This window comes from Trachurus trachurus, assembly GCF_905171665.1.
Source record: "Trachurus trachurus genome assembly, chromosome: 1".
NCBI lineage: Eukaryota > Metazoa > Chordata > Actinopteri > Carangiformes > Carangidae > Trachurus > Trachurus trachurus.
Genome location: NC_139891.1, coordinates 19062224 through 19088181, shown reverse-complemented (window position 1 = coordinate 19088181; position 25958 = coordinate 19062224). Strand labels below are relative to the sequence as shown.

Genomic DNA, 25958 nt, shown 5'->3' with positions numbered 1-25958 from the left:
AAGGCCACAAATTCAAACAGTTACTGATTTATTTTTGTATTATTCTGGCTATTTGTTTGTGTGTGTGTGTGTGTGTGTGTGTGTGTGTGTGTGTGTGTGTGTGTGTGTGTGTGTGTGTGTGTGTGTGTGTGTGTGTGTGTAGACTGAGAGGCACCATCAGTCTTCAGAAATGAGACAGAAGCTGTGTTGATCTGCTCCACCCTCAGTAGGTAACGCCTACTGACACGCTTATACAACACTTATGAAACATTTTGCATCCCGACAGTAGGCTACCTGAACAGCGCGGAACAGCTGCTCACAAAGACCGGAGTTCAGTCCAGGGTTTGGATGCCGATCATGGGTTTCCACGGGTAAGTGAACTCAGCTCAGTCCGATGTGTTATAACATAAAAGAAGAAAAATGTAAAATCGCTGCGACATTGTGGGTTTTCTAGTGGTAAGAACAGCCTGCACGTCGCATTTTTTGTTGTTGCTTTTAAAGCCATTATAATGTTTTGTGCATTTATTTTTAATATGATGTTGGAGCTTAACATGTCATGTGATCTGCTTTTACCTAACTTAAACTCTGAAGCAAAATTTGCCCTTTATTTGGAGTGAACTAATTCTATGGAAATTCATCACCAAATGTAGGCTATTTTTTGTAAAGTTCAGTGCACATTTTTTACTTGGCAGATTTTAAAGGTTTTGCTTTAATAGCTGAGGGGTGTATGTCTTTTTTACTCTATTGACCTCCGAAGTTTTGGAAATTATAGTTTTTTTCCAGATAACATTTCCAGATAACATTATATGATATGAAGCCTCTCTGTTGTGGCCACTGTCTTCAGGGCGGCAGACCAATGATCCAGCATGTGGGACCCATCTGGGCCTCATAATTGTCACGTAGGCCTACATATAAACCAAAACCAAGCAGCAGATCTCAGTACAGCCTCTTCTGCAGTCTGTGTGTTTATTTTTCTTTCTTTTTTTCTAGAGCCCCAGTCATCAACACATTTAACTCAACCTGAACCTACATAACTGACCCTACTTAGATCCCTCCACGTTTTTCGTGTTTATTTGGATTTCTTTATTGAGAATAGATCCGTTTTTTTTTTAAATTATTATTATTTGATATGTGTCTCCCTGTTTTGGTGCAGTGTAAGTGCTGGGCTGTAACACTGATGGTATTAGTGAAAGCAACCATCCAGTTATGTAAGAAGGATTTAACAAGGTCCAACTCCAACAGCATGAAAATCCTCCTAAAATATAATAATGCTGGATACTGCCCGTAGCCAAAATATTTTTCAACTGTTGCATCTACTGTCACTTCATTAAAGGCCCTAGATTCTCAGTAGAGTATATGGCTTTAAGTTTAGTTGATGTCTGTGACTCTGTGCAAATATGGAAAGATTATTAATCTGATTCATTGCTCTAATAGTTGTTATATCTTTCAGGTCAATGCATTTATTGGGAGCTGCTCTCTTGGTTCTGCTGGCTGGCTGTCAACTATGTGTCTTAGCTGACAGTGATGTTTTGGCTCCACCAGAAGTCTCGCAGCACAATGGCACCATGTATGCAGTGTGTAAAATGAGACCCAGCGTCGCACTAGCTGCGGACTTGCCCAGAGTGTACGGTCAGGTCCTGTTCAAACAGGATCATCCTGATGGAAATCTCAAAGTCCTGCTCCGGCTCAATGGCTTCCCTACAGACATTAATCCAGAACCCAGAGCGGTGCACATCCATCAGTACGGAGACCTGAGTCAGGGCTGCGACTCCACCGGGGGCCACTACAATCCACATGGCGTGCATCATCCAAACCATCCGGGAGACTTTGGGAACTTCGAGCCCCAGGAAGGAAAAATCAATACGTTGATAGATTCTGAGGCAACGCTCTTTGGAGCACTTTCTGTAATGGGAAGAGCAGTGGTGGTGCACGAGAAGAGAGATGACTTGGGGCGTGGTGGAGACGCTGGCAGCCTGCTGCATGGAAACGCAGGGCGGAGGCTTGGTTGCTGCATCATTGGGGTTTCTACACCCAGTCAGTGGAATACGTATCACAAGCAGTACAGGAGGAGGCTGAGGAGGAATTAATGGTTCACACTTTGAATCAGCTTGTATGGGTTTCACCTTTGCATTCACTCGTCGTTCCCTCTGTAGTCTGTGTCTGATACCAAGAAAAATCAATGACTCACTCACACTTCCAGCTTCCAAACATCTAACAGGAGCTCGTCACATGGAGTGGAAACTGGCCTGAAGAATGTGATTCACCTCTCTGGACAGAGTGCAGGGAAAATTGATTTTAACATTCATGGATGTATCTTTGATTCTGATAAAAAAAAAAAAAAAAAACATTGAGACTCTTTGTAGAAAACCTCACATTAAATTGACATTCTGCATTACACATTGTATCAAACTTTGTTTTGAGGGAGGTATGTCTTCACTTAAAACACAACCAGTAGTTGAAAATCTTTTATTTTGCAGAAATAAATTCATATTTGTACATTCAACACTTACAGTATACATATGGCTCTATGTAATTACTATCTGCTGAGTTAATATCTTTTAACCACTATAACACAAGACATCAGTGCTGGTAATCTAGATGTGTTCTTCAGTATGTTACAGACTAATATGTTCTGTAAATATATTCTTCAATAAAATCTGTTTGTTCAGTGTCAGCTGACAAATCAGCAAATATTTGTTTGGAAAACTGCTAAGTCAAAAGAAAAACATGGATTAAAACAAGGAAATTGGTTCATCTTTAATCAATTCACTTGCCATGCAGGATCTTATGTAGCTTTGATAATAATGTGCTTTCATTATTGTGTGGAGATTTTGAGTTTTACAAATTACTCATAGCACGGGTCTGTGTAGTCATTCCTGCACATTGGAGTCCACCCTTCACATTTCACCATGATGACACATACACACAGACTGAGAAGGTGAAAACAACACCAGACCTGCAGTCAAGGCTGGTAATATTGTTCATACAGTGATTTTCTAACATATTGTAGGTGTATTTAATGTCATGGGGGGAAGCACAGACCGAGGTAGAAAGATAAATGGGAATGTTTCTGACCGGTTTTTAATTTCTGAGCAACAGTAAGTCTTTCTGTGCAACTGCGCTTTGTCTCCCTGTTCATTTTCCATTATAATTTCCTAGTGAGTCAGTGTCCCACTAGATAGTTAACAGCAGACACATGATGCAAGTTCTCCTTAAACTTAGTCCCTGTGGTGAAAGGTTTAAAAGTTCACAACTTATGTAAATGATATTGGACTGAAATGATCGAATGCAGACAAATCTAAATCATCACAACATTTCCATAGCCCTTGTTTGCTACTTCACTGATTCTCCACCCATCACCTCTGACACAGCAGAAACGGCCGCTAACAGATCCTTTTCCTGGTAGCCTTCAGCTACTGAGCTCCTCTACTGTGGATCCAGCTTTCACCATGGGTCAGAGAGATTGAAACCTTCCTGCATGACAGAGCTTTTAGTTAGGGCTTGCTCAGGTAGCCCTGAACCATTTTGTAGCTACGCTGCTATAGGCTTAGACTGCTGGGGGACACATATTTCTCCTCTCCTCCCATGAACCAGTCTGCCATCCAGTACTCCCATTAAGCTCCCATTTCCCTCAGGGTCTAAGGGCAGAGGATGATGTTATAATGCTGTGTAAAGCCCATCGAGACAAACTGTTTTTAAAAATGGGCTATTTAAGTAAGCTTGCTTCGCCTTGTCTTTTCCTGTTTCGACGTGATGGTGCCACTGATGTTCATAAATAACTGGTTTCATGCGTTTGGTGGACTGGACCTCAAACCAACAACTGTTTTTTTGGATAAATGAGAACACAAACTGTTAATGTTCAGCTTCATTAATTCGCTGGCTCAATGGGAGCAAATATCAGGCGGTGATAGCAGCACATTAATGCCCAACGCACATTAGAAATGAGATGTTCAACAATCACATTTGATTGAAATATTGAGCGATATTAAATGAGTGTTCACTTACTGTGGCCATGAATTGAATGGAATCCAGTTAAAAGGTGGGACTACAATCAGTTTAAGAATGTCTTTCTCTGGACAAACATGAAATTTCATGCAGTGGTCACTGAAACACAATCACTCACCATCTGTTAATTCTGGCAGCTCAGTCTTGGCACTCTCCAGTTCTTTTTTCAGTACTCATAAAAATAAATTATATCATGATCATTATCATTATATCATAAATCCACCTTTTTAAATCATCATTCTTAAATTTCCTCTTGATGCAGCTGCTGGAAGACGTCAGATGTCACACCTGAAAGCTCTGTCTCTTGGTTTGGTTGGATGCTCTCTTCCTCTTTCTCCTCCTCCTCTTCATCATCATCATCATCATCATCAGCAGCAGCAGCAGCAGCAGCGACAGCGTCGGGCGGAGCAGCGTGAACCTCTGCCTGTGTGATGATACACTCAGTCTCAACAGTTTCATCCCCTTCTGTGCATTCCTCTGCCTCACCCCGTCTTCCTCTCGCAGCCTCCGAGTTGTCTACAGTTTGCTGTGGGGGTTGAGGGTCTGAAGGACAGGGTGTGTCCTCATCTGTGACAGTGGGAGGGGAGTCACTCACCCACTCATCTTCTTTTTCTTTTTCTAAAGCAGTTACATCTGTCGTGATCTGTGTGTGAGTGTTTGGTGTTTCTGTCAGAGGCTCTTCATTGGCTGACCGGGGTGAAGGGATTTCCTGGGGCTTCTCCTCGCCGGACAGCATGGACACCTCTTTCTGAAAAGCTGATGCATCTCTGTTTTGGTTTTGAACTTGTGGGGAGCTCTGCTGCTCGGCCAGTGTATCAGCAGAGCCGTCATCAGCTGTAAGAACAGACAAAAGAAGACCAGCATTCAAGAAATGCGACTGCACAGAGGTGGAAAATTGATGAAGACTCACAGAGACACTGCTGCACTGAACCTTCACCTTCCTGTCGGGGAGACTCTGGTGACTCATCCTGCTGAGAGCTCAGGATGATGGCGTCTTTTCCCCCTGTCATTATAAAACATTACTCACTGTAAGCTCCTATTAATGGGATTTAAATGAAGATATCTGTATGACACTATTTCAAACTGTGCGACTGATATAGATGAGTAAGTTTCAGGTGGACAGGTGAGAAATGATGGAGGAAGATGAGGTTCAGAGGTTAACACTGTGGTTAATAGACAGTGGAAATAGTACCATAAATTCCAAGAGACACATTATAAGTCAGGCCTCCAGGTAGCATGAAGCAAGAAGGACAAAGAAAAAGATAAGAAGGGTGAATTATTGTATAGTATATGTATAATGTATTTATATAGATGTGTATCTGTTAATATATCAAGAGATTTATATCCACCTGGCAGGCTCCATAATCCAGACATCTCTAGAGTTTTTAGTTTCTTCTCCAGCTCTGCCACTCGATTACCAAGAATCCTGGTGAAAAAGACAGAAAGACTTATAAACAACAACAGACATGAGTCCTTCTCAGCATTCGCATCTGAAAGAAACGCATGAGAACAGCCATGAGTTCTGATCTGGTTATTTCTGTATGGAATGCATGAGGATGAATGAGTCCAGAATAAACATTAGTACTTGTTGATCTGTCGCTGGTGCTGGATCACCATGTTCTTTTCGTGGATGGTCTCCAGCAGAGCCGTGGCCAGAGACTTGAGGTCTGAGATGGACTGAGGAGTCACCGGCAAACTGCAGCCGTTCTCCTCAGAGAGCAGCAACTCCTTCACTGCACACACACACACACACACATATAAACATGTTTTTTCTTCAGGTCATGTGTAAATGTGTCCATGTCCTTCTGTCACAGAGTGAAATAATTGAGTAATATACGTTTTATAGATACAATATGAATCTTCTGACCCTGTTTGGCAGACAGCACCCCCGTGAGAGCGCTGCTGTTGGCTTTGCCGCAGATCTTAGTGTTTTTCCTACACTCCAGGGCGCTCTGTGGGCAGAGGGAGGAGACGTTGATGCGTGCGACAGAAAAAAACAACAGTTTGTCCTTTTAATAAATGAAACAAACGGAAGTGAGAAGATAAATGAAAACATGGAGCCACCTTGTACTTCAGCAGATTTGATTTGAGCAGGTTGACCTCCTCCTGCAGCTGACTCAGCCGCTCGTGTAAATATCTGAAAGAAAGAACCCAGATTCAGATTCATCATTAAGCATCATCAGCACTGTCAGCCCATTGGGCACGGGGTGAAGAAACCTTCATGTTATAAATGAGTAACAACCTAAGATTAATATTAATCTGCATCAATACATTGATTCAATAATCAATGAGTCAATCAGTCCATCAGACATCAATAAATATTCTTCTCACATGCCTTTACTTTTTACAGTTCCCCCCAAAACATTATATTTCAATTGCAAAGTGTGTAACTCATTACTAAGATCTAAAATATTTGGTTTGAGAACTTAAATTCACAATATCCTGCTTTAATGTAAACGAATAGGAATTTAAAGTTGTTGTTTGTTTTTAGACGGATAAAACTGTCAAAGTTCAATAAATCAGAATGTGGCACTTTTTAGAGAACAAGAGGCCTCTTCTTATTAAAAAAATATATTGTTTTTCATTGTAATGTCTGCCTGAGCTCAGAAAAGAAAATATCAAATGACATTTTCTTTCTCTTTGTGACTTGATATGATTGGAGGTGACTGTGTTAAATCAGCAGGTAACATTGTCTCATATTAATCAAAACTGAACTGTGACAGAGTTTGTGAAAGTGACAAATGTCAAATAGCTGACTCTCCATTGAATTGATATAATATCATAATGAAACTTGTGAGTTACAGCCCTACCTATCATACACAAGTGGTCAGGCTACTCCCTTTAACTGTAGACACAACGATAAGGTACAAAAAAAACACCTGTTCTCCATGCAGAGCGCATCTATGTCCAGAATCCGAATCTCATCGTTGCCCACGATGTGGTTCATCTCCACATTGAGACGATGAGCCTTCTGCTGAAACACGTCCCGCTCTGCTCGGACGTCCTGGAGCTCATCAGTGAGCGACTTCACGCTGTGCTCCAGCACCTCATTCTACAACCACACAAAACACAATGTGTCAATAGCTTTAATTATTTATAACTATTATTATTATTCACCGTTTGAAAACACAGCAGCTCCACGAACACCTTGTTCCATTATTATCACATCTGATCCTGAACATTCAGTCGCTCATTTATGACAGTTATTCCCAGAAATAAATTGTGTCTGTTAAACCAGTGAAAGAGATTCAACTTTTCTTCACTAAAAAAACACATTTTAAAGACTGTGTGTTTAAAACCTAAAGAGTGTCGTCACCTGTTCTCTGGCTCTTTCCAGCTGTTTGACCAGATCCTCTCGCTCATGTGCGGGAAAGTGTCGAGCGCCAACCTCTTCATCTCCCAGCCTCTGTTTGGTGATGGTCATTCGTAGGAGCTGCAGGAACAACAGAGGAGTAAACACAGCGTGATGCTCCTTCTCTGATAAAACACCGGGTGAAATAGACATGTAGTAATACTTTGAGAGGTCTGAACATATGATGACCGGCTACCTTGTTATCACCCTGAGCTTCCACCAGTCGTTGTTTCAGCTCCTTCACCTCCTCAGAGAGTTGATTACTTCTTTCTCTGGAGTCTCTCAGGAGCTGAGCTAAATTCACCTGAAGGAGACACAAGGTTGTACAAGTTAGATGGCCGAGAGTAAACCCAGCTGTTGGATGGACACATGCAGGGAGTGGAATGTGTGCATGGTCCAATGAAAAAACACCATCTTTTTAAAATTAAATCGGTATTGATATGTTTGCCCTGTTTGTCCTGATGGAGCAAGCAGCATCAGAGCTGTTCTCCCCCCAAAGGCACTGGTGAATTAAAAACAGTTGGTTTGTATTATGAACTGTGCACCGAGCAAAGGAGCTCCTCCCAGAAACAGCTGGTCTCACAATGGTTTAAACACTTCATCTGCTGTGTCAGTACAAAAAAAAAATATTAAAAGTTCAGCCACATCAACAAACACAAGCTTTACTGAGCCCCTGTGGTGTTTGTGTCAAGAACCACAGCGAGTTAGTTAACAGTGACGCACAAAGATTATCAGTGGTTTCACTCACTTGATTTCTTTTCTCAGGAGGCAAAGAGAGATCTCCATCCTGTTAAACAAACACAGGAAATTGTCACTAAATGCAACAGCAGGAGGACCACAGTAGGCGTGGACGATATTTGTTGTCCATGCTGCAGCCTGCGTATCTTTAGGACTGACGGACGTCTTACAATGAGCTCTCTGTACTTCTTCTTGAGGCCCTGGTGCCGCTCGCGGAGCTGGTTGGCCATCAGCTGGTACTGATCCCTCTCCTGCTGGCAGGTATCCAGCTCCTTCGACAGGATCAGGAGAGCTTCCTTCTTACTCTCCAGCTTCCGCTTGCAAATGAGGAACTGTATGAAGGAACAAAAATGTTAATAGAAAGGGGGAAAAAAAACATTGAAGTGAATAGTGAATGATTAGTGAAGTTACTCAGTTCTCAACTGCAAATTTAAGAATGTAATGAAGCGACGCAGCACGTATGAAAAACAATAACTTAGTATGCAAGACCTTCTCCTGATGAACTGTTTATTATTCTACTGTTTTGGAAAATCTGAAGAATAGTAAACAACCATTTTGCACAAAGCAAACTGTTGTTGTAATATTAAAGTAGGCTATCTTAAAACAAAGAAAAGTGACAGATGTTCCGCACATCTGGAGATGAAGCAAGAAGGTATTTTTGTTCTGTAAATTAAACAATGTTGACGGCTGCTGTCATTCAATTTTCTATTGATCAATTAATAAGTTAAATTGTTACACAGTCTTAAACCTGTTGGCGGTATTTCCTAGTATGATATTTCAGAATCACCCTGGTTGAACAATGACACTTAAACTATTTTAGACAACATCTGGTCTCATGCTTCTCAGAACACAATGTTTTACACTGTCTGCTGTTTTCTCTTTAAAATATGGTAATACAATAGGCCAGCATAGAGAGGAAATAGGAAATACTTAAGACAATTAACATAGAGGTGGCTGAAAACTGCAATAGCTACTGAATGAGAGTAAATTCCTACTTAGTTACTTTCCACAACAGGGATCTGCATGTTATTGATTATTGCAGATAATCTGTAATAAGCGGTGAAGTCAATAGCCTACTCGTGTTGTGTAGTAGGCTACATGTTGTGTATGTCCTTGCCTCAGTAAGACACAGCAGGTGTCTGCAGGTCTCCTAAAGTAGATAATGTTTCTTATCTACTTCCTGCTCTCCCTGTTGGTTCAGTTTCATCTGGAGCAAACGATTTTACTGCCAAACAATATGAGACTCGTATTTTAAAGCGTTTAAATCGACGCATGTTTACTGTTAATGTGATGTTCAGGTGCCGGAGACATCAGTGCAGCGTGATGTGTTCACGGTCTCGGGTCTCACCTCATTGACCAGCCCCTGCCAGTCACTCTCGCTCCTCCGGGACGGATCCATGATCCTCCGCGGTTCCGAGGAAATAACACCAGAGACAATAAGAAGAAGACAACAGGCCTGAGCAGTGGCGAGAGCAGCTTCAGACCGTGCGTGTCACCGCGGTGGCTGTGTTGTGTTCACAGACATTTCGCATCTAGACGGATTAACTGGTCGAGGGACGCGACCTGCATCACTTCCGACCGTCGCGACGTCACGGACGCGTCACGACGCATTTGGAGACTCCTCGTAAAACTGACCTGGGATCTGGTTTACACGTATAATCTAATACGCTATTTTGCTGGGATGATCCCCTGTCTGGTCGAAACTGATTCGACGATTAGCTAATATAACAATCCGAAAATATAATCTAGACATAATAATAATAATAATGAAATAAAATAAAAATACATTTTTAGAAAAAAGTGATTCGGCTGTCAAAAGTCAAAAAAGGCATGTGAACACCAAAACAGTTTTTAACAGGTGCGTAGGTGGGGCAAACAATGAAGTCGAAAAAGGACAATACCCGCACACCGTCTGCACTTGCAATAGCTAGTCAATTTATTACATCAACGTTTCGGCCATGGACCTCTTCAGGTAGATTTTGACAAAAGAACACAGTTCATTTAAACATGAGGCAAAATCCACAATGAATCACACCTGAGTCTCATTAGTGGTTAACACAATACAGATAGACAGAGGAGGGTTTACTCAAAGCCACAAGGTGGAGGGCCTATTCTGTTAACCACTAATGAGGCTCAGGTGTGATCAGGGCCTTTGCTAGGAATTCTGGGTCCCCTGAAAGAATACTAAAGTGGGCCCCTATCCCCTGACTTTTCCACTTTTTTTTTCTTAGACTACGTATTATCATTTTTTATTTACTTTGTTTTGATGCTAATGCAGCATTACTATTAGTCAGGGGTCTTATAATAATTCAGTCATACTGTTTTTTTTTTTGTGGGCCCTACTGGGCGTTGGGCCCCTAGAATTATCATCACCTTTCTCCCCTACACAACGGTCCTGGGTGTGATTCATTGTGGACTTTGCCTCATGTTTAAATGAACTGTGTCCTCACTCTGTCAAAATCTACCTGAAGGGGGCCATGACCAAAACGTTGTAGTTTAATAAATTGACTGTTATTGCAAGTGCATTCAACTTTAGAAAAAAGTGATTCCCCTCACAAGTGTATTCACTACACTACGTAATTTAACACCCTGACTTTTTACTGTTTGTTTTTACAAATAAACCTGTTTCTTCAGTTTATGCCTGAAAGTTATTTATTCAATATTTTCTATAATGTTCTCATTGTGATGGACAGTAGCCTCATCTCTGTCTCACCCTCTGGCCTTGATATTTGTCAATGACTTATTTTCAAAACAAATGTGATCTGTTGTTCTCTAACGTGAACCAGGGGTTTTTGTCACTTGCCCCTTGTTGCATTGAAAGAAAATGTGATGCAGTTTGTCATAGCTTCACTTCTTGTCATGAATGACGACCGAGTACAAAACAAATGAATATACATATTCATAGTCACAACATACTGTGGTTAAATGTTGTTTAATGCATTTCCACTCGCGCTTACATATGACTGAGGGTTGTGTCAAAGATCTGTTCATCATTGCAGGGTGGGGAATAAACACTTTACTACTCAGCAGGATATGGGGATAACTAGAAAGGCATTCATGTCTTTTTCTTTTTCAAGAAATCTGAAATGCTATCAAAAACACATTTCTTATGCTAGATCTTGTTTGCATTTCTTGAATTCAGCACTTTGAAAGATGTGAAAGAAAATCGCTCTTCTCGTCTTTGTTATTTTGTGAAATGTCCCAAGCAATAATCAAATTTGTACAGTGCAGGAAAAATATCAAAAGATCAGTAACGAAAACAGCAGGCCATTATGGCTTTGGACCATGTAAATGTCATTTCAAGTTATACTGCAGCTCACAACTATCCTTGTGATTGTAGCAACACTTATCATACATACATTTGCATAGGAATCAGGAGGAAATTATTAGTTTAGCCACTAATTAGGCACTCTGTTCATATGATAGCTTGCTTTACAGTAAATGTTGTGTACTTTTAGGCTTAAGGTCTTTACAGAAGAAGTGAGTGTCTTGAAGAAGAAAACCTCTGCATCATGCACACTAACATTTTCAGTCATAACAGTATTAGGATTAGATGCTTCTAAATCTCCTCAGAAAGACAAAGTTCTTGTTGTCTCAAACAAACTACTTCACTTTCAGAGTTTAAATCCTTTTAAGACAACTGTTCAGCTTTACCACCTGTGTGTGGTGACCAGGTTATACTCCAAGGTAACCATGGACACTCATAGCTCATCCTTTGTTTGCTATAGGCAGAACTGAAATAAAAGCCAGCGCCTATTGAGCTAAGCTAGCGCACAATAATATTATCTTCATGCTTTTAACATTTCGAATGTCGCCTTTGTTTTATTATTTTTTGCCAGACTTCAGTTTTAAGTTAACTACTTGAGGTCTATTATTAATTGTATATGAGTTGCAGAAACCTTTCAAAAGATGAGTCTCAAACATTTAGAAATATTTATCTAGCTGCATAAGGAAGATGTACAGCGTTTGAGACTCTTTGTAGCGTGCGTACAATGTTGATCTGAGTGACCAACTCATACCACGATTAGTCATAATTCTGCTGTTGGCACTATAAGCTTAAATCTACAATAATATGCTCAAAAACCATTGATTTGCCCTTTAAGCTGGAGGAGAAGATGAAATTCCTGCGATCAGTGTTGATGGCTGTGAATGAACGAGGCGACTGCACATAAATGTCCTTGAACTTGTGAAAGGTTTTGGTCTCCACATCCCAGAGGTAGATCTGTGTGAAAGAATAATCACTGCCAAGAGCCAGATAGTGTCTGTCCGCGAAGGTGAAAGGCTGGAGGATCATGGCTCCTCGAGAGGGCAGAGCCTGCACCTCAGTGAACTGCTTACTAGTCCATCTAAGGACTTTGGAGTCACCAATGTAGCAGGTCATGGCCAGATACAACTCATCTTCCTCCCGAAAAGCTTTGACCGCCACCACATCATCAACATTTGGGATTTCACCATGAATAATGAACTTCAGGGTGCTTTTGTTCCACAGGAAGATGACAGGTGACTGAGACCGACTGGCCAATATGAGGTAGGACTTCCCGTCCATTTCAACAAACTCAGCATCTGTATCACGAAACCACTCATGGAGAAACTGGTAGGAATAGAAACCAGTTTCATTGCGGTCTGGTTGGTCAGTCCACTTGTACAGAGTGGAGAGTCCAGCCTTGGAGCTGTCCACAATCACAAAGTACCAATCACCATCCATTTGGAAGACCTCAATGTCATTTGGCTTTGAGATGTTGAAGACCTCAATTGTTTGAAACTTGGTGAACTTGTTTTGTTGATCATCAAACTTGTAAACGTGGGAGCCACCAAAGAGCTGCGTGACAATTATCAAAACATGGTTGTCGATCAGGACTGACTTGCATCCAACAACAGACTTTCCTGTGAGGGGGACAAATGTGTCAGTACAACACAGAAAATGACATAAAGGTGGATTAACCATCTCATTAATCAATCATTTCATTATTTTGTGTAAGAAATTGTAACCTCAATGATCATTTTGGCAATAAATATAAACCCAATGAAAGGACCAAAGTAAACAATGTATAATAGAATTAAAAAGAATATCATAAGCTTTATCTGTTGAAAAAAAAGGTCAGGGTGGGTGCAGTCAGACCTGTGATATTATCAAATTTTCTGAAGTTCATTTCAATGTGATCCCACTCCATGATCACGCAGCTGTTGGAATTCGGAGCAGCCATCGCCACATAGATGTCTTCTTTAAAGGAGAAGATGTCTGCTGACATAGACTGAATGGGGATGGACTGATGACGCACAAAGTCTGTGAGGTGCAGACAAAAACAACCACAGTTAGCTTGCTGACATAGTTCAATAGTCAACATTTTGGACCGTGCTGCTTAAATTACATTTTTCATGCTGTCTAAAGCAGTTCAGAGTCAGGGCAGCCATGTCATCTGTGTGGTTCACTTCAGTTATACTTACATAAATGTTACCACAAGTGTCATATTTGCTCTCTGTGTTTATGATCATGTATTTATGTGTGCATGTGTATCAGTATTTGTGTTCATATGTATGTTTTGTACACAGTTAGTCTGTTTGTTCTAGCATAGAATGGTGCATGGGATTGTCCTGTTTAATTATTCAAATGTTTTATTGATTTGTTCCCTCTTCCTTTTACATGACATAATCAGCTCTGCCTGTTACTGTTCATAAATGCCTTTGATGGTGCACTCATCGTTTTACCCGTGGAGATGCACTCGCCCGGTGGAATAGGAAGGTCGCTGAGTCGCTTGCCCTTCATGTCACTAGGTCCTGCACAGAAGACATCTGATACCGTAGCATTTGTGTTTTTCAGCCATGTCATCAGCCACTTATTCTCACAGCTGCACTGGAAAGGGTTGCCTCGTAGGTCCCTGATGAAGGGCAGAAAAGGAGTCATCATCATTTTAAACAACAGTTTGGACACTTTTACCGGAAGACATGTTGAAAGATGCAAAACGTTTTCTATTGACTGGAGGAAAAGATTGAGAAGGTTGAAGTGCCACACAGGGTCATAACATTTCAGTGAGTCATTTAAGGTGTAAACTCAAATTCATAGGCCCTACGTAGTTCATGACAGGTAAAATTATAGAAATGATAATGATAGTACTGCAGGAAAAAAAACCTTCCATCTATAAAATATGAACTGTACCGGGTGACTGTTTGATTTCATCTGTGGATAATATTACCTAACACTTTTGCACTGTTGTGAGAACGATTTGCTAATGAAGTTCATTTTTAAATGATTAAGAAATTAAAATTGGTTATAATGAGTCACCATCAAGTGAATTTCATTTTTGTGGGATTCAATGCAGCCAATCGCAAAGTACAGCATGAGTCAGCTCCACTTTGGAACAGCACAGTATAGAAAACACACACACACACACACACACACACACACACACACACACACACACACACACACACACACACACACACACACACACACACACACACACACTGATACCACAACTGCTTACTCACAGTTCGAGCAATGAATTCAAGTCAAAGAAGAGATCTCTTGGCAGAAACCTCATCTGGTTATTGGCAATGGAGCTGAACCACAGACAAAGCACAAAAAAACACCATTGTGTCATTTCAATGTTATGACATCAGCTCACCTCTGTAATTGAGGGATGCTAGTATTGCAGGTGCAGCCCAATGTGAGCTCAAACCATACAACTCTTCTCTGATTGGTGTAGAGAATGACAACAGACTTACAGGTGAGTCAGATCTCGTAGACCACGAAAGGCATTTTTGGTGAGTGTGTCAATCTTGTTTCCTTCTATGAACCTGTTCAATGAATAATAAAATGGAAGCAGATTAGAAAATACATTATGTCATGCTATGTTTGTCTGTAGATCCTGGACACAAACACAGTGATGATCTGCAGTTTTATATTCCCACCATGATGTAACAATAATAAATCATTGTGTGATACATTAAAATTTATCGTTCTGCATATGACAGTGAATAATAGGTCCCTAATGAACAACTGCAGGGGAAAAAAACTATTAATACAAATGTATGATGTCATTTGTTGGGTTACAGTAAGAAAGCAGTAGCACGTCTGCTGAATAATACTCACAGATATTCTAGATGTGGAAGACCAGAGAAGGCATCATCTTTGATTGTGGTTAAAGAGTTTGCATTTAGAAGCCTGGAAAGAAAAAACAACTATTGTTAAAATGTCCTAAAGACAGAGAAAGTTACTGCATTTTGTCCCTGTATGTGTCACTGTCTACAACAGCAGCTAAGCTCTCATTGTTAATCACTAGTCACCAGTTAATCAATGGCAAACTGCACTCACAACAGCTGAAGAGAAGGCATTAGTGAAAACATCCCCTCTGTAATTTCAGCAATAGATCCATTCACCATGCTCCTATTGGAAACACAGAAAAAAAATCACAATCATTACAACAGTCTGTACCCTACAACACCAAGTGCCAACTCTGCAGGGGAGGACCAGGGTACAGCAAGTAAATGGAGTCCTTGAATGCAGCACTGATTGTCTTTAGCCTCAATGCAGAAACAATCCTGTTCTGTGTGAAGAAATCCAACGTGTTACTCACAGTGAGTTGATCTCACTCGGGATGGTCCGTGGGACTGGTGAAGCACCGACACAGATGATCGTCTCCTTGGAGCAGGAGCATCCTGAAGGACATTTAAAACTCCTCCTGGATTCAGCTGCTCCACAAATGTAAAGAAGCGCAAAGGCGGCCAGTAGCCACCGATTAGCAGATGTCATTCTGCTTCTTGGGCATTAATGACAGTGAGAGATGAGGGCGAGGTCGGCGCTAGCAGCGGGAGCGGCAGCAGCAGCTTCTGTTTTGCGCCTGGGCGACATCAAAATGCAGCAGTGGAGAGGAAAAGCCCTGACACAGGCTGATACGGCTTCAGCGGCGCCCCGGACGCTGCTGCGGTGTTGGCTGGGGGAGAAAAAAAAACCGATGATGGATGTAAAATTAATTTGCCTAGGCTATGTGTCCATTGTTCAAATAAAGTTATTTTATTTATTTAGAGAATAAATATGACATAAATAAAGTAGATAATGGAGAACGGGAACAGTGATTTGGCCATGACATGATGCAGTAATTTGACTTAAACAGTAACTTCGGACATCAAGAAGAGAGGTTCAGATAGCCTAATACAGGGACATCTTTATCCTCTCAAGTCACATAAAACATCATCCTAAATCTGCCAAATACTTTCCTCCTAGATTAACACAAACTTGTGTTACACTAAATTTATTAAAAAAAAAAAAAAAAAAAAAAAAAGACGAATCTTCTGTTACTTTCACCATTTGTATGGTGAAAGTAACAGAAGATGTAGGCTAACTAATGATGCATAAAAACTGTGTATTCATTCTCTAAATCTCAAATATTCAGAAAATCTGCAGTGTATTTGTATATCCTGCTAAATAATAAATAGATTTTAATGATGCATTAAGGTACCAACAGGCTTCCTGTAACATCAATATTAAGTCTGAGTGTAGCACTAAAAGCCTATAACTGAATGTAACAATACAGGGTTTAGTTTAACTTAGTTGTTATCCACAACACCAAGGCTCATGTTGAACTAAGTGTAACTCAGTTACCTTGAATGAGGCTTCACCTGTTTATTATCCAGCTCAGTCTAACGCTGGTGGATATGTAATAGAAAAGTAGGCTACATCCTCTATTTGAAGAAGGCAACACACTGGACCAAATCTTGTTGTTGTTGTTACAGGAGTGTACCAGCAGAGGGAAGCTGATAACCAACAGGGAACAACCAACAACCCCATAGTCGAACAAGTTAGTTTTAATTTTTCTGTCCTAATTTTCATGTCTTAAAACTTCTGTATTAAGAAAATGTATATTATATTATTTCATGTTTATCTGTTGTTTAAATTATTCTGGTGTCCTGTCTTGTTAATACAGTTTTATCCCATTCATTCTTGTGTCTATGCAGTTTGGAGGTTAAGTTCCAAATCCTACACAAATTACACACAATTACACACATGGATTAATATTAGTAATTGTAATTTATTTATTTAGAAGTCAGGACAATGCACATTAATAAAACATGTACCAATAGTACCTGTAAATGTGCCAGATTGTAGCCCGAGGGCTAATTTCCATCTGGAGTCCTCTAGGACTATCAACTGATTCCTAATGAAACACAATCATTTGTACATGAAAAATGAATGATAAAAGCATAACATCAATGAGAGCAGTGCTTCATGTATTTCCTCATTTGTGTAATCAACATTACAACATTAACTAAACATCATATTAACAAACCATAAATGAAAAATATTAACTTTTTTTTCTTAAAAACATTAGAACAGAAACCAATGTTATAATTACATTGAGTATCACATCACATCTGCATCACAATTGAAAATGTAAACATATCGATACAATAGAAAGAAATACTGTGCATCATGATGAATGAAGAGCAAGACAGACAGTCTGCCTCCTTGTTTTCTTATTTTATATTTGCGGCCCAATAGGAACAACATATTTACTTTCTTTGTCATGTTTCATTTGTTTTTACTTGTTTCATTAGAACAGCAAGAATTGTAAATACAGGATGAAGTTAGATGCTGAAGTAAATTCATGAATGGTCATGGTTTGTGTCTGTAGTTCCTGTTTTATTTTGAAGTTCAGTGTCCTGTCTTCCTGTGTGCGCCCTCTTACCTAATTTGCATGTTCTCTGTAAGTTAAAAAAAATCCTTTTGTTTTCACCTACCTGCTTTTGTTAGTCTGCATTTTAGGGTCCAGTTCTTTTGAAAAAAAAAAGGTGACATAGCCTATATATACAAGAGAAAATAAATAGGACAAACATCATCATGAAGAAATTTGATCAGGAAGAAACTGATTTTCCTTTTTAAATTTTTTTGAATGAAAACATTACATTTTTATTCATTTGTCAATTTAGTGCAAAATGACTCGAGTAAAAAAAGTTTCCACTCATCCACAGGAGCAGTCTGAGGCTCAATATCTTTAGATTTGTTTTATTTGTGTTACAAACAGTTACAAACAGTTTCACTTAGGTATTGGTGGTGGAAAATGGTCGATGTATGACAGTTGTCATACGTTTACAACATTAACTTCACCATTATGTCTCTATTTTAAATGGATTGTTGTATCGTGATTCATAGAAAGAAGTATTCACACAACAATAGGGTTGTTAGTTATGGCAGCAGGCTCTAACAAGGTGCTGACCTTTGCTGGAGGACCAGGAGTCTATGAGCATGAGTGAAACCAAATACACAGAAGGGAGCAACCGTACATGTCTGCCATTGCTGGCATAATTCATGACAGCTCTGCATCTAGCATTGCTGTTTTTAGGCTAGAGTATCCCTGAAACACTCGGGACACGTGCAAGCTGAAACCAGATGACGCTACAGCAAACACTATTTCTTTTAAGACAGCCATAAAGATGTAATTAAGGCTCTGAGACACCTTTTCATTTTTAAATGAAAAAAATTAAATGCAGGTATCTCCAGAGCGACATCTGTTTTTCTTTCACAAACATGAGCACGCGTCCGTCTCTTGTGACCTCTGCCATAGTGAATATGATTTTATTACATTTTGCTCATGTCTTGGATGTTTGTTAAACTTTACGAAGGCAATAAAATGAGCTTTTTCTTTTGCCTCGTCATAAATCAAAGTGAAGCATGTAACAGTGGTGAGATGGAGCTTCAGTACAACATGTAAAAATAATCACTGCTAAACAGCTGAAACACTGATAATGTATTTGTCACTAAATATAGCTGCTCTTGTGAACACCCATAAGTAGAGGCTGCTGTATTTCAGATAACCCATGATAATGATAAAGTTCCTACTGTTTAACATACTGTGAACATTTACAATGGCTTCTTTATATTTGCTCACAACTGCCTTACATTGTGTAGTAAACCAAAAATAAAATTATAGTTGTATAAACATTTAATATAATAATAAATAAAATTCATTAAACATTCTGCCAGGCGGAATGGGGGAGTGAAGTGTTGTTGGCTGTTTTGTGTCCAGTGAAACAAGGCTCCTAGTCAGACACTTTATAACACAAAACCGCACAACAAATGCACACACACAACATAAATAAAATGTCAAGAAGGAGAATTTCAATAGCTGAAATCTATGGTCCATTTTCCTTGTATATTTACAGCAGTAAAAAAAAAAGACTGAACAGATTTTAACATGTAGAATTTCTGAACACGACACTCCTGTAACTGGGACTGTGACACATAAAATACATACTTCAGGTTTTTCTGGATAGAATCTCAAAAGTGTACAACAATGTAAGTTTGAGGCATTGTGATTACTGTGTTGTGCAGTAAACAGATTCAACTGTCAGGTTAAGGTACTGCTACTATAACACCACCACCAAGTACACTGCAGATAAATCAGGCTTAAGTGGTTTTAATGACATAATAAAAAACATTACAATTAATGGTATGTTTGGTATGATAGTACTGTATTTCCACTCTAAAAGCCTTATTTATATTTAATTACATATATTTATAAAAATGACTTTTATAAAGTAAATTGAATCCATTTTCTGGTGAGGTCTCCCCAAGAGATTTTGGGTCGCAACTTATAGCTAAGAAATTGTGTTAATATAAATGTTATGTTTGTTAGTCTGTTTTTTTGTTTTTTTGTTATTACTTTCCAGTAAGACATCTGTCCTATTGTAAATGTTCATCATCAAGATTTCTTTCACCAATACCCCAAGCCAGCCGTTGTATTTAAAAGTTGTTACTAAATGAATCATGGTCCAGAAGCTCTGCAGTAAATGATGGTTGAGCATACATGAACTATTAATGGAGCATGTAAAGACAGGCACCTAAATCCGATCCACCTTGCCTTTACGTTCTCGTGCAAAATGAAGCAGTCCGACTTGCTCCAGTGGATGTCCAGACAAGAGAAGATCAGAAGCAGCGTTGCAAAAATAAACATGTCCCAATGGCATGTCTTAAAGCAGAAGGAAGCGGGAATATTTGTGTTATTATAAGTCTTAAATAGTTATATCTTCCGACGGCAATAGAGTGTTTGGTCCGAAACACGGGTCTGTCAGTCACTCTGCTCTGCTCTGAGCCGAGGAGAAAACTTTCCTTGTATCCTACAAGTTTTATCCAATGAGGAGAGAGAACGGCATGCAGGGCTGTGTGTGCAGCCAAGGGATGCGCGTGAATGTGGTGACGTAGGGACGAGGACCAATAGATCCATGACGAGGGCGGCGGCTGCTAACTCCATCGGCTGACAAAAAGTTAGCCAAAACGACCGGATCGCTTACTTCTGCTTAAATGAGCAAACGAAAAACAAAAAAAGCAATATGCCCAAGAAATACACCAGATATGTCGGAAAACTGTTTGTTGCTGGGGCGCGCACACACACACCTTCCAACAATGATTACTGGGAGGGATAAAGCAAAAGGAGGTGGGAACGCCCAGAAGGTACATATATCACGAACAATCAATCATAACACCAAAGACAAAGTTGGATGTGAGATTAAAGCAGTACTAAAGAACTTTCAGTTTTGGTTGAGTTTGGCGGCGCCTGTGGACCAAAGCGGTAGTGTTTTGCCTGAAGGAAGACTCCATTTCCCATGAACACTAGCGTGAAGCCCTGTAAATATCCTGCATTAAAATTAACAGAAGACATCAAAACTAAGTTTCTGTTTCCAGTGGATCATTTCAAAGTGAAAACACAAACATAATCCATTGCTAAAGTGCTGTTTTGCCTGTTCCCTCCTTGTTGTGACTCGCAAAAGTGAAAGTGAAGGAAGACTCCATTTCCCATGAACACTAGCGTGAGAGCAGGGTTCCTACCATGCTCCTCAAAGCTGCTTAGTGCCAGAGAAAGAGATACAGACCCCCTCAGGCCATGACAGAGGTGTCATTCAACTTGTTGTAAGTCGATGTATCATCACAAAAGTTATGAAAATATTTTATGAAGGTTGAAAAGTTACTTAGTGCTGCTTTAAAGGGCTGGTTAACCAAAAATACTAAATGAGGACTAGGGCTCCTACAGAGCAGGTTATCCCATCTCATAGGTATTTTATCATGAGTCCTTTTAGAAAGTGCAACTAATACATTCTTGCAGGGCTTCACAATAAAACACTCTATTCATAAACCCTATGTGTTTATTCAAATATGCTAATATAATATTTGATTTAGAAACTGCTGTGTGTGTTCAGGTCAAAGGTCACAGAATGAAGTCTGACTGGGCTATAACTGACATGACAGACCAATATGGCAGCTCTTCCTGCATCATAAAATACATCCCTTTGGCTACATTTGGACATTAATGTCTCCATAAACGTGTCACCTCATCACATCAGAGATATTTATAAATACAAATACAAATACATACAGTGATCAGTTTCCCTCCTTAACAGAATTGTCTTTATCGGTGGTTTAGGGTGACGATCTAATCCCTTACATCCACTAAACTAGCTCACATGTGACACTTTCAAATCCAAAGACGACCTTTTACCCTTTGAACTATGAACCCCTGGGGGCTGTGGTGGAGGTGGGGGGTAACCTGGAGTAGTACAGTGTCTGGCTGCTGGTGACTGCCTCACAGCAGGTGTTCAAGCTCTCAAACTTCTCCAGTTCCCACTCAGGAGCTGCAGAAGCTCAGAGGTCAATATCACAAACTCACTGTCACTGCTCAATGGCACGACCTCTCAAAAAACATGAACGTATCCTGAAGTCATAATGAACAAGTCTGTGCTCAATCTGACAGTGTAATTCATACCTCAGTGCAAAGTCTTACAGTATATTCCAAGAGTTAGGTTTTATGGCTGAGTTGTGAATATCCCCTGTGGATCAACAGGGCCTTATGTAGGCTATGTCTGAACCTCTGGCACATTGTCAGTTATTTGCTGATTATGTTTTGTATCATTACTGTGAATCTACAACATGACAAATGTGATGAAATAAATAAAATATAATATATAATAAGGAAAAAAAGTTCAATATTTGTCCCTATAAGGTATCAGAGTAAAAATATAAGGTGGCACAAAATGGAAACTTAAGCAAATGCACTTCAACTAGGTAAAAACCTTAATCCTTCCAGTCTGGGATCTATAATCTATAACCAGAGTTTATAAAACAGTGTGGATCCATGTGAATGCCCAACAAGCACTCGTCAACTCTCACAGTAAAATCAACACTGGGCGATTTTCTGTGTTACTGTTGATCTTACTTATTTTTAGAGCAGGTACATATTGTGTATCAATTCTCAGCGGTGACTGTCCTGTATCAACATCTGCTGCATGAGGGTTGAAAAGGTCTCCTCATGGGCTGTTGGTGGTGTTGATTAATGGTGCTCATGATTTAACACCTGCTGTTTTTTAATGTAGCCACTGTAAGAAACTGATCTCAACATGCGTGCGTGAGTGGTGTCCCCATTTTAAATAGCTACCTAAATTTATCAGCTTTGTGGAGGTCACTTCAACCTGTGTGCGTTCATGGTTTGGCACAGAAAGAGAAAATTAAAACTTCACACAGCTCAGTCTTTGAGGAAATAAATGCCACCTGTGCAATTATTTTCTCACCAGCACTGTCATGTCAGAGAGGAATTTGTAAAATAACTGCATGATATTTACAAGAGTAACTCTGATTCATTTAATCACTTACTCTAACATTTGACTAAGGGGATTTACTGGTAGAAAAGATTTTATGGTATTACAGTACTGTGATGCAGTTTAATTATAGGTATAATTTGATGATGTGAAATCCAACCTTGAGTCATGACCTTTAGTAGTTTACTCTTGCTTGTCTTTGCTTGGCAGTAGAGACACTATCAGGCCTCATCTATTGGGTATGCTTGAAAAACAACGTTTACTTTGTAAATTTACTGATAAAGTCATGTTACAAAAAATACTCATTACAAAGTAAAAGTCCTGCATCTAATATCTTATCTCATACTCAAGTGAAAAGAGCAGAAAAAGTACTATAAATGTTGTGCATAGTTAGGAGACGGATAGAATAATGCGTGAAAAAAACCAGTTCAGAAGCTTAAGGACAACAGATGCTTCCACACCAGCGAACTGACACCTGCATTTAGATCTGTGGTAAAGTAAATAGGGTCGGACATTGTGGTCAACACACACAGTTGATGACTGTGATGTGCTACTGTAGATCAAACAGAAGAGCAAATCTTCAGACAGTAATAATGTGTTGTACCAGGTTTGCAATGCAGGAATTCATTATTACAAAGATCTTGTGGCAATGAAGTCATGCATTGACAGGGATGTGGAAATCACATCATATGGTCAGATGAGTCATCCTCCGCTATATTCTCAACAAGTGGGTGAGTGTATGAACGCTACAGGCCTGCTTCACCCCTGCAGTAACGCTGTAGGGGAATTTTACTGGCATGGTTTGGACCCACCTGTCCACAGGGAGGGGTCACTGCAAATTAATACAGATTAGATCTGAGATTTAACTTTATCCTATGATAAAACATTTCCATCCTGACGGCCCCATCATCCACAGAGTATGGGAGGTCATTGAAGGGTTTGATGACGATGAAAATGCTGTGAGTCATATGCTGAGGTCTTCACAGTCACCTGATCTCAACCCAACTGAACACCAACACGTTAGACAGCACTATCCACCGTCAAACACCAAATAAAGGAACATCTTTTCGGAGAATGGTTTCCATCCCTCCCACAGAGTCCAGAGACTTGTAGAGTCAAAGACAAGGAAGCTCTGAAGCTGTTTTGGGAGCATGTGGTGGCCCAACACTATAACACACTGTATGTTATTACTGGATCATTGTTATATTGTAAACAGTGATACATCAGCTCACGAGCATGTTTGCTGTTGCAATTTGCTTGTTAAATTAAAACAATGTGTTTCATTTTAAATGGTTTAAAAGGTTATTTTAAAAGATCTATAATGCAACTCGTAATTACAGCTGTCAAATTACTGTCGTGTTTTTAAAAGTAAAAGATTTCCCTCTGAAAAGTAGAGTGAAATTAAAGCAGAAGTAAGCGATCCGGTCGTTTTGGCTAACTTCTTGTCAGCCGATGGAGTTAGCAGTCCCCGCCCTCGTCCCTACGTCACCACATTCACTCGCATCCCTTGGCTGCACACACAGAGAGGACCGCCCCTTTATGCCGTTCTCTCTCCTCATTGGATAAAGGTTGTAGGATACAAGGAAAGTTTTCTCCTCGGCTTACAGCAGAGCAGAGTGACTGACAGACCCGTGTTTCAGATCAAACACTCTATAGAAGTGATTGCTGTCGGAAGATATAACTATTTAAGACTTATATTAACACAAAAATTCTGCTTACTTCTGCTTTAACATATAACAATGAATCACAAACTTGTGTTTCAGATGAGCAATGGAGTAAATGAGAAAAAGATTTCCAAGAGGTTACACCACATTGATGACACTGAGGGTAAAAGAGGGATTAAAGGGTGACAAAGGCTTTATACTGGGGGCCTCTGTCCTTGATATTGCTGTCAGTGTGCCCTCCACATGGAGCAACTGTTGGCCTGACCCCTCCCTGCTGCATACCACCAATCTGGGGCCCTGTCCAGAAGCAACACTTGTGTATTCAACACTTAGACCTAGCTCCAAAAACTCATTCATTATCAAGCAAACAAAAGGTCTGACTGATCATTGTTCCTGACAACATAACCTTAACACCCATCTGTCCATATACTTCTGTCCAACCTTCAATGAGCCCACACTGGCCCTGTGGTCGCAGGGTGAAATGAGTGCTGGAGAGAACAGACACAAATCTCAGGCTACAGATGGATTGATTAACTTATTGTAAATTATTTCAGCTGAGTGGCACCAGCTGCTGGTGAATGTTTCTCTCCAATGGGGGCAGGCAGCTGTTTCAACAAGTGGGCAGGGGTATTCATATTTTCCACAAATATTATAGAGCCAATATTATTCTAATGTATCTATTGTTTTCTTGATATAACACACTGTAATTTGGATCCTCTGAGAAAACAAAATGTATGTCCACACTTCATAGAACACAGAATATTTTCTGTTTTTGTCTTGTTACTTTATTATTATACAATAAAAACTATAATACTAATAATAATAATAATAATAATAATAATAATACTAATAATAATAATAATAATAATAATAATAACAATAATAATAATAATAACGAAAATATAATAATAATAATAATAATAATAATAATAATAATAATAATAATAATAATAATAATGCTATGCTCTTGTCCTAAAATTTCACTGCAATTTTATAGTCTGAATAAAACTTGTAGGCTATTCACTCCTGAAGATTATCCTTCATTTCAAAAGAAAAGATCCAGTCAGTCATGTTATTTTTTAGCCAGATAGGCTTACATCATCATCGTTCACAGTATAATTATATTTTATCATTACACATAACTCTAACAGGAATTAACGGAATTAACAGCCATGTGATATAGCCTAGGGCTAGGCTATAGCCATATTAAAGTGCCACAAACGTCAATGTACTAAGAAAAAAGGAAATCTCATTAACTGTATTCATATTATATATTAAGACAAACAGTAACATCACACTTGAACTGAACGTCTCTCGCTCTAAACTACTAAACATCTAACAGCTGCTCTTGTTCGAGTGAAAATGAAAACTAAGTGAAATCATAATGGATTGTAATGGACCAACAGAGGAGCTGTTCTTCAAGGAAAGGTGCTGAATCTTGGCATTTTGCTCACAACTACACTTAGAACTGTTGCAGCCACATCACAGAGAAATGATCAGGGGATTTTCTTTAAGACCCCGTCCATCTCTTTCTCTCTCGTCCTCTCTCTCTCTCGCTCTCCCTTCCTCTCCCTCTCTCTGTCTCCCCCTCCCTCTGTCTGTCTGCCTCTCTCTCTCTCCCTCTCTCACCCACTCACCCT

At 39.7% G+C, this 25958-nt stretch overlaps 3 protein-coding genes across 3 annotated transcripts; 1 reads left to right on the top strand and 2 right to left on the bottom strand.

Annotated features, from left to right (window-relative positions):
* Positions 1-221: 221 nt before the first annotated feature.
* On the top strand, positions 222-3244 carry LOC310994637 (extracellular superoxide dismutase [Cu-Zn]-like). Its single transcript, XM_083983390.1, has 2 exons — positions 222-350; positions 1430-3244. Exons 1-2 carry the CDS (start codon positions 328-330, stop codon positions 2064-2066), a joined length of 660 nt encoding a protein of 219 aa, XP_083839516.1. The 5' UTR covers positions 222-327; the 3' UTR covers positions 2067-3244.
* Positions 3245-3555: 311 nt separating this feature from the next.
* On the bottom strand, positions 3556-9627 carry LOC310994630 (coiled-coil domain-containing protein 149-like). The gene is made up of 12 exons (XM_083983380.1): positions 9423-9627; positions 8245-8406; positions 8085-8123; positions 7533-7640; positions 7301-7417; positions 6864-7036; positions 6049-6121; positions 5852-5936; positions 5570-5717; positions 5334-5410; positions 4922-4987; positions 3556-4818 (listed from the first exon to the last, which is right to left on the bottom strand). The coding sequence occupies exons 1-12, from the start codon at positions 9471-9473 to the stop codon at positions 4226-4228; spliced, it is 1692 nt and encodes a 563-aa protein (XP_083839506.1). The 5' UTR covers positions 9474-9627; the 3' UTR covers positions 3556-4225.
* Positions 9628-11969: 2342 nt separating this feature from the next.
* Positions 11970-15869, bottom strand: LOC310995145 (leucine-rich repeat LGI family member 2-like). Its single transcript, XM_083984077.1, has 8 exons — positions 15649-15869; positions 15387-15458; positions 15165-15236; positions 14798-14869; positions 14561-14632; positions 13781-13950; positions 13194-13358; positions 11970-12958 (listed from the first exon to the last, which is right to left on the bottom strand). The coding sequence occupies exons 1-8, from the start codon at positions 15822-15824 to the stop codon at positions 12123-12125; spliced, it is 1635 nt and encodes a 544-aa protein (XP_083840203.1). The 5' UTR covers positions 15825-15869; the 3' UTR covers positions 11970-12122.
* Positions 15870-25958: the final 10089 nt, after the last annotated feature.